The sequence below is a fragment of the Saccopteryx bilineata genome, chromosome 2 (genome assembly GCF_036850765.1).
Source record: "Saccopteryx bilineata isolate mSacBil1 chromosome 2, mSacBil1_pri_phased_curated, whole genome shotgun sequence".
Classification (NCBI taxonomy): domain Eukaryota; kingdom Metazoa; phylum Chordata; class Mammalia; order Chiroptera; family Emballonuridae; genus Saccopteryx; species Saccopteryx bilineata.
In genome coordinates, this window is record NC_089491.1 from 160,379,522 (window position 1) to 160,389,400 (window position 9,879).

At 38.1% G+C, this 9,879-nt stretch overlaps 1 protein-coding gene across 1 annotated transcript; it reads left to right on the forward strand.

Moving 5' to 3' along the window:
- Nucleotides 1-6,296: 6,296 nt before the first annotated feature.
- ATXN7L3B (ataxin 7 like 3B) lies at nucleotides 6,297-9,879 on the forward strand. The gene has a single exon (XM_066258261.1). The coding sequence runs from the start codon at nucleotides 6,624-6,626 to the stop codon at nucleotides 6,915-6,917; it is 294 nt and encodes a 97-aa protein (XP_066114358.1). The 5' UTR covers nucleotides 6,297-6,623; the 3' UTR covers nucleotides 6,918-9,879.

The window sequence follows — 9,879 nt, forward strand, 5'->3', positions numbered from 1 at the left end:
TAAACTAGTCAAAATCCTAAATGCAATAATTGTATTGTGTTATAAGAGAATACTTTATTCTTTAGGCAAACACAAACAAATATTTAGAGGTAATAAAAAGTCACAATGTTTGCAACTTACTGACAAATAGATTAGAAAAAGCAATAATTCAGATTAGTTTGTGATAAGAAAACTGTGGAGGAAAGAGATAAAAGTAAAAGTGGCAAGAAAGTTAATGAGTAAATTTGGGTGAAGGGTATGCATATAGAGGTTATTTCTAATGTTGCAATTCTTCTGTAAGTTTGAAATTCCTTTAAAACAAGTGTTTTAAAAAGCTCTGTTGCCTGACCAGGTGGTGGCGCAGTAGATAGAGCATCAGACTGGGATGCCGAGGACCCAGGTTCGAGACCCCGAGGTCGCCAGCTTGAGTGCAGGTTCATCTGGTTTGAGTAAAAGCTCACCAGCTTGGACCCAAGGTCGCTGTCTCGAGCAAGGAGTTACTCAGTCTGCTGAAGGCCCGCGGTCAAGGCACATATGAGAAAGCAATCAATGAACAACTAAGGTGTTGCAATGCGCAATGAAAAACTAATGATTGATGCTTCTCATCTCTCCGTTCCTGTCTGTCTGTCCCTGTCTATCCCTCTCTCTGACTCTCTCTCTGTCTCTGTTAAAAAAAAAAAAAAAACCAGCTCTGGTAATTGTTGCCACATCCATATTGCATAATCATGAATTATTTTCAATGCTCAACTTTACAATTTTCTGGGCCCATGCTTATGTCCACATATAAGGTAGCCTTCTCTGCATTACCATATAGACTCTCTCCCATTACGAAGGCCAACAGTAATTATTCTCTCTTTATTTTAAAATTATCTTATAAACACTTTAAAAATATTTTTATAAACATGTCTGTATACACAAATATGTAGAAATAATTCCATAAAGGATACTTCTGAAGCCTTTTCATAAATCAAAGTGTTTTTGAACAATTGATATATCAAAAGATCAAAAATTAAAAAAAACCACTGTATTATTCAAAGCACTAAAATTGTTATTTTAGATTAGTACATCACAGTACTTACGAACTATAGTTAATTTAGGATTACAGCACCTTTCTTTTTGGTGGATCATAAGCCAGAGTTGCCATAAATACCAAAATTCACTAAGTCAACTTGATTTCACAGTTTAGGAGGGCCGATTAAAATCATAAATTTATTTTAGACATTGTAATTTTAGCATGACACCCTTATCTCACATCAAATGGTGGTATATCCAAATCTTAGGCAAGGCATGATAATCAGTTTGTAAATGCAAATCCTGAAAAACGGATTGCAGCAGAGGGTGATTTTGAAACTGCAAGCTGGCTGTGGCTGGGAGGACATGTGATTGTTTATTGCTGAGTTGTGACACATACGTATTTTTTTTAACAAATCATTGACAAAAAAGCATAATACTTCACAGCTTATTTCTGCTATAAATTATGGTCCAATGAAAGTGCTGTTTGTAAGACAAAATAATATGGCAAAATGTTCCCTTCCTCTCTTGATTTACTATTCACTTATAATACCAGGGTAAGTAAAGAAAAAGAAATAATGCTTTAATTGATATTTATAAGAGAAAGTGGATTTTATAGGAGTTTAAATTGCTAGATAAGTTAAAATTATCTAGTAAAAAATGAACTTCTACTGTCACTGGAAAGTGACAGAGCCTAGAGTATGTCTGCCTTGGGCTGGCCTGTAGTGTAAGGGTCCTTGACTTGACGCAGGAAAGATTTCATAACAGGAGTCCAGGTGATTTTGAGAGTACGTTTATTAAAGGTGGAGAATGGCTTAAGATAGAAGAAGAGAGTAACAGCAGAGAGTCCATGTGTTGTTGCAAGGAGAAACGTCCAAACAGGACTATGAGACCTTGCTGAGAAGTAAAAGTCACAGTGATAGAAGTGAGCCAAGGCAGAGCTGCTTTTAGCTCACTGGAAGGTTAGAAAAAAGGGGGCCGTGGAGGCAGATTCAAGGAGTTAGTCCAGGATGAGCTATTGCTGCCCACAGCTCCCATGGTTGGAAGTTTTTTAGAGACCCTTAATGTTTAGGAGAAAGACAGCAAAAGTACACACCTGAAACTCTTTTTCTCTCTCTCCCCTTCTCTCTCTCTAATATTAAAAAATTTAAAAAAAAATAAATAAAAATGTTTTAAGAAGTACATGCCTGAGAAAAGGAGGGCTATGGACATTCTCTAAGGAGAGTGTACTGGCCTCCTTTATTCCTTTATCATGAGGGCTTTATAAGTTTTCTAAAGGTAGGAATTTTAGGGGAAGTCTCAGGGGAGAACCTCAATAGAATATTCATCAGCTTTCCAGGAGTGTCCTTCAATATGTCGATTAACCAAAACAAACATATATCAGGGCCAGGGTCACTATCTGATAAATTTTACCTTCAAAGGATATCACTGAAGAAGGACTGGACTGAAGTAGGTCAGCCCTGACACAGTCTGGAATGTGTAAACTGTATGCTCCTAAGTGTTCTTGGTTAAGAAAGATAAGACTGTGATTTATTATCTGGCTGTAAACTACTTAACCAGTTTGTTCAGCTGTCTTAACCATTTCATTTTCCTAACTTCTTACTATCCTGTTTCACTACAAGCAACATCTTCAGATGTTAGGAAAGATATTTACAATGCATAGCTGGTTTTTAGTGATGAATAATGCTCTTAGCCCTAAGTTGTGGAGGTGCTTCAAGATTCCCTAGGCAGTAGAACAGATCAGGCTTTTGTGGTAAGAAAACCCTCAGACGCTAAGTTAGAACTTTGTGAGCAAATACATGAGAATCTACCTGACCCTTAACTTGAAGCTTAACTCCTCAGATTCCTCAGTTCTTAGAAATTTAATTAAGAGACATATTAATAAAATGTAAATCCAGCTGTTTGTTTTTTTTACAAACGTAAATTCCCTTTCTTGTTCAAGGTCACTTGATGAGGTAGTGGTAGAAATACAATATCTCAAGTCTCCGGCTCTCAAGTCTATTCTCTGCTTCTTCAATCTTTCATTTTATGTGAACACACAAAAATATGTGTGCCTCTCAAAAACATTTGTTTTATGGAATTTCAGTCTTTAATAAAAACTTTTAAATCGCATTTAAAATATGTTGGTCTTTGAAAGAACAAATTCTACCAGTGTGTATATTACAATTATTGAATGGAATGAGAAGACTCAAAATTTCACAGTAATTCCTTTTACTATTTTAAGCCTATATAATGTATATATTCTTTGAAAATCATTTATTTATGAAAAATTAATCCCTGTTACTCACTCTGATTAAGGAAATGATTAAGATAATAGTTTCTCCTTTCTTAAGTTTTATTTTTACCAAAAAAAAAAAAATTAAAGACAGTCAACCCTTTAACTGGAAAGAAACTAAGGAATTTTTGTTAACATTTTTGTGGAATGTCATTGATTTAACATAAAGATATTTAGTACAAGTACATTTCAATAAGAAGTAAAGCAACCTGATACAATTAGAAGAGCAGTGATAATGGCAGTGGCATCAGTAAATATTTTTGATGTCATGACAGAGTTTGCTTTCTAAAAGTAAATATTATAAAATACTGATGAAAACTCTAAACCTAGTCATGGTCCTGATTATCTAAATTTCAATTAACATGATGGTCTTCTCATATATATTTTAAAGTAAATTTTATTGAAGACTTACCTTTATTAAATAAATTGAGGATTTGAATTTCAACTCTCAAGATACAAGAAGGATTTAAGGGGTAGAAAACAATCCCTTATTCTCTTCTGTCAAAATCAAGTATGCAAAGTTTCTCATTTTGATATTCCCAGAACAAATATATGAGAGCCAATAATTATGAAAATCATTCATGCTCTACAATCTCTTTTAATTCTTTACTACTGAAAGTGTGATCCATGATCCAGAAGCATCTATGTTAGAAATGCAGAAACCCAAGCCCTACTCCAGATCTGCTGAATCATAAGCACATAAGGTTTGAGAAGCATTACTTTAGATTGAATTTGGAGAAGGAATTTGAGTAGAGTAAATAAAAACAATTGCATTTGCAACTATAATTTCTTACCTAACTAGACATGTCACAATAGTTATACAATAATATTTGTTAAACACTTTGTGAAAACTTTTGTATTCATTGTCATGTTTAATTAAATCTCACACAAAAAACTATGTGATAAAAACTGTTATTGACATTTTATAATGAGAAAACTAATATTTATATAAGTTAAGTAGATAGGTCATATTCACACAAATAGTAACTGGTAGAGACAGTTTAACTTAAAAACTTGTGCACTTAATTATTATATTTTATGGCCTGGTGTAGGACTATATGCAGATTCCAACTTATACCAAAGTATGATGCCAATTTTTGAAGGGAGACATATAAATTATACAATGGCTGCAAAATAAATTCTGCCTTAGATAAAAAGAACAAAACAACAACTAATGCATGAGTCTTTATTAGCCTAGGCTTTCAAAAACCTCTATAACTGCCAATTTGTGGCTTTTAAGACATTAAAATACACAGATCATAAAATATGGATTATGTACTGACTTGTTATTCATAAACCAAATAAATTTAAGTCATCCTTAAGATATTAAGAATGAATTCTAACTTACTAAGTGATCGTTGTAATAAATCTTATTCCCATCTGACACCATACATAGTTATTAGAGTATTATAGACTATATTCTCTATGCTGTACTTTACATACCCATGACTGTCAGGGTTAATTGTGATGATAACTTAGTTATACAATGTCTAATCACTAAGGTGTATACCTGAAACTAATATAACACTATAAAAAATTTTTTAAATAATTACTTTTAAAATTGAGAGTATTCTGATGAACATATATATTAGAAAATTTTTATTTGTACATCTCTGGAAAGATCTATGCCTATACTTTCTTTTATTCTATTATAGAATCAGTCAGATATGAACATATACTTTACATTTTTTCTTCCTTTGGTAAAAGGTATTTTTTGATAAACTTAAAGACATAGAGGCTGTTCTATTTTACAGTAGGGGTGATAGGACCAAAAAAAACTAGCATAAAATAACAGAAATAATACACTGATTTTCTTATGTTCAAGTCCAAAATAATATGATTAAAATTGCTGATATTTAGTGAATGCTTCCTTACAAGTAAGAAACTATCACAAGAGGACTTTTTTAAGTGTCATTTAATCTTAACCATGAAATAGGAACCAGTTTTATTCAGATGAGGAAACAAGAAATGTTAAATGTTGGGTCTTAGATTTAAACCAAGGTAGAGTAGCTGAATATGACCTATCTACTTAACTTATATAAATATTAGTTTTCTCATTATAAAATGTCAATAACAGTTTTCATTAAACCAAGGTAGAATAGTAATAAGTTTAAACTTAAGTAGAATAGCTCTGGTTCCTAGAATTTTCGATGCACAATTTTAGGAAACTCTCCCTCTACCTCTCAGTATATATTTTTTAAATTTTTTATTTATTGATTTTAGAGAGGAAGGAGTGAAAGAGAGACTGCAAGAGAGAGAAACATTCTATTGTCATTCTACTTATTTATGCATTCATTAATTGTTTCTTGTATGTTCCCTGACCTGGGATGAAACCCTCAACCTTAGTGTATGGAGAAGACACTAACCAACCAAGCTACCTGGCCAGGGTATCATTTCTCAATATATTTAACATATTTCAGGTTTCTTCTCACTTCAGTAGAGAATATACATACAATTTTCTCTTTGAATTACTTTAGAGAGGTATATGATTATCTATTTATACTCACACTGACTTAATGGTCATATAAATACGATAAAGGCCTTAGGTTTATGTGATCAATATATATTAATTATGTCTTTAGTGCCTTGTTTTTCATTTTAAAAAAGAAGATAAACTATACTGTAATTTGTTTCCTTGCACCATCTAGTGGATTTAAAAGACAAGTGCGCAGTATCAGAAATGATTTCAATTATACAAATCAAATTTCCAAACGTATTGGAGAACTGTTCGTAAAATTCTAATTTCAGATCTCACCACACATATGCACATAACTATTATTGTTTTTCATTTTTCAAAAGAAAATCAATTAAGCACGGGTGCTGAATTCATTAGCGACTGTTTAAATCCACAAATAAACACCATAAAACGGCATTGCGGCAATCTTTTCACAATTATACTTCACGTAAGTCAAATACACTTCAGTACATCCCCATCTCTCTCTAAACTAAAAGATGCCAAGAGCTGCCCAGAAGCTCCACGAGTCTGCGCGGAGCCAGTGCGCAAGCGCACTTTGGAGCGGAAGCGGGGAGGCGGGGCTAAACGCGGAGCAGAGAACGGAAGAGGCCCGGGCTGCTGGGTGAAGCGTCGCTACTGTTTGGCTGTGAATCTGGCCCGGCCGGAGCTCCAAGGCCCAGACCCGGGAGACGCCAAAAGAAACGAAAGACTTGGTGTTCCGGAGCAGTCGCCGCTGGCTGCTGCTTCCCCGCCTGCCGCTGCGGACACCCCTGTCCTCGCCGCCAGCAGATCCGGCCCTGAAAGGCCTCTCGGCCTAGGCGCGGCCCGCGGAGCCCGACGTGTTGCTGCCCTTGCTGCTGTGAGTAATACGGGCGGCCTCTCCACGGTCGTTTGCAGCTTAAAATGGAGGAAATTTCGTTGGCTAACCTGGATACTAACAAGCTGGAGGCCATCGCTCAGGAAATATACGTAGACCTGATAGAGGATTCTTGTTTGGGCTTCTGCTTTGAGGTGCACCGGGCGGTCAAGTGTGGCTACTTCTATCTGGAGTTTGCAGACACTGGTAGCGTGAAGGATTTTGCCATTCAGCCAGTGGAAGATAAAGGAGCGTGCCGCCTCCCCATTTGCTCCCTCCCTGGAGAGCCTGGGAACGGGCCTGATCAGCAGCTGCAACGCTCACCTCCGGAATTCCAGTAGCTGCACCATGAGAGAGCCTGAGGGTGACCAGGACAGTAACATAGACCGGTCCTGTGGTCTGGAGAAGTGAGGTAGCTAAGTAGGAAAAATAAAAAAAGTCAGATAAAAGTCCCAATATCCATTGATGATTCTAGCCTTTAAAAACCCAATGTGGAGAATTTAAGAATTCTGATCTTTTTATAAGAATATTACCTGGGATCAGTTCTGAAACCCTGGGCAGGAGGAGCTGTGCATCTTGGGCGCCATGCAATGCAGGTTGATCTCTAAACACTAGGAGGTTCACAAGATCCCTGTACTGACCCCATGCACAGGTAAGCAGCTCTGTGTCCAGCATATAAAATCCTTTGGTTCCTCATCCTTTCAGTCTGCCTGATGTCAAGGGCTTCCTGGATAACTGACACTTTGGACATAACTGATGGTCAGGCCTTTATCTTTGGGCCTCATTGGGACTGCTCCTCTGATGTCTGATCCTCTGATTTGGGCTTCTCCAGGACAAAATGAAAGTCAGGTGTGAGATCTGGATATTAACGATTCCAGTTTGGGAAAACGAAGGAAAAAATTTCCAGCTGAATCTGGTAGGGAAAGCTCTGTGGTGTTTGCTCCAGCGAGAAGAAAAAGCAGAGCCACCAGTTTCCCAAAGGTCCAGCATTTACAGTGACTTCAACGGACTTGGGGGCAATGGCTAGCCTTTTGCTGAACAGAGTCTTCTTTCTGGCACTCCACCTGGTGACATAAGCATAGTAGATGGACAATTTAGTTATCCAGGCAGGTTGAGGATTTGTCTATGGTCCTTTGGGGAAGTAACAGGGGCCTTTGCAACTATGCACAATCTCTCAACTGCAAGATTCATATCTGGATATATTGTTCTGCGGACATCAGTTCAGTGGGACAGTCATTATCCTACTCTGAGTTTGTTACACAGCCAGTCCATGGGTCTGACTTGGTCATTATGCCAGGTCACTGCCTGCCTTCTTGCTAGGGGCAGGCCTGAAGTATAGAAGAGCACCATGGCTGTACAGGAGTCTGTGGTTTAAACGCTGAGCCCAGAGGAGACCTCTTCCAGCAGCCCTCAATAATGTGAATGGGTTAATGTTAAAAGCCAAGGAGCAGGACTGGGTTTTCTCCCATCTGCCTGTGCAGTATCCTATTAAATACTCCTGTTCCTTGAGCTCTGCTATGGTGAACCTCTAGACTGTCACCACCTTCTCTGCCCCTCACAAAGGGCAGCCCTTTCCACTTGGTCCTCTTTGGACTTTGATAATAGGAGCTGTTGTTTGTTGTTGAAAGTCAGGGAAGGGCCCCTAGAAATACCCTGGCTTCAGAGAATGGGATAAGAGAGGATGAAAAGTGTGAGCCACATATCAAAACAACCCTCCACTTTATTCCCTGATAGAAGGTTTTGAAGTGTAGGGTGGGAGCCCCAAGGTGAACAGGAACGGTGCTGCTTTATTTGAAATGTTTTCTTACCTCATTCTGTGCCCCAGTAAGGGGCCCAGCCTCATCTGTAAGGCTTGGCCCCATGCTCCTCCTGTTCCCTGCTCCACTGCCTATCTGGTATAGCTCATCACCCCAGGTGCTGCCTGCCACCCTGCTTTCACAATGACCAGTTTCAGTTCATCTCTTGAGGCTCCTGCCTCTGAAGCCTGTCCAGTTTCCTTTTCCTTGGCTCCTTTTAAGTTTTGGGGTTTTTTTCTTGATTTTTGGGAGACTGAGAAGTATCTTTCTTATGGCTCCCTGTGTTGGGATTAGGTTGGGAAGAAAATATAATTGTGTATGAAAGGTAATGTGACTCTTAAGTCTTTCTCCTATAGGACTGCCAAGCTAATATGCTTTCCTGCTGTGTCTTACTTCATGAGGAGGTATAACTTTCCACTTCCAGTTGGATATTGCTTCTTACAATCTAAGAAGAGCAGTGAAGGCTAGAGACACACATATGGATAGAGTGGGTCCGGATTTATTTTTTCTAACTCTGGATGTGCATGTATCCTTCCATATTCCAGAAAGAATTATTTGGACTATATAGACTGACTGGGGTTACATACTCTAAATTAAGGAAACCACAGTGTCAGGGCCTCAAGACTGCATTCTCCCCCTAGAGTTGTCCTGGTCAGGGTAGGAGCCGATTTAACAGATTGGTCTTCAATACAAGAATTATGATTACTTTTTAAAAGTCAAACCTTGGCAAATAATTTTGGGTAATCTGCCCTTGACTTTTTGTAGACATCTTCTAAGGGGATGTAGAAGTAAAGGAGGATCTAAGACTGGCTTACTTCAAATAATGTCTGGGCAACAGGCTGAAGATAAGGCTATGGTCCACTCTTCCTTCAGAGTGGGAGCACAGATTGTTACATTCCCATTTTCTTTCTGGCCTTTTCTCCTGGTTAGAGGACGAAGAAGTGGGAAGTTAATATTATCTCTCTCAGTTTTTGTTTGTCGCCCCCACTATTAGGGCAGTAGCCCACTGCCCTGGATGGGTAGGAGGTAGTGTGGAACAAACTAACTCCTTTTGTTTTGGTGGAGATAATGCTGTCTACCATAGGGTTGACAGTGGTTAGGCACTCTCCCTTTCCCTGTCTTCCCTCTAACAGCAAAATTCCTGTCCTTTCCTCCTCAATTAAATGTATTGATCACCCTGTGATTCTATTATGTATCTGTGTGTGTGTATGGGGGGAAAGGGGTTCTTTACAAAATTTTCTGTGGTTTGTGGCTTATTTCATATATTAGTTCCTATCTCCGCATGTCCAGGGGCCATTGCCTGGCATTATCGCATGCTGGGATCATTGGGGAAGTGTAGTGAAACAAACCCTGTCCTTTGTTTTAGAGAGTCTTATTTTTGCATAAGTAGTCCATCCTATACAGATTGCTAACTGTGTATTCCCCTTGCCCCTATGGCTGCTGGTGTAAATAAATTGCATCTCCCCATTGGTAAACAGTAATAATAAAATTTTAAAAAATAACTTTA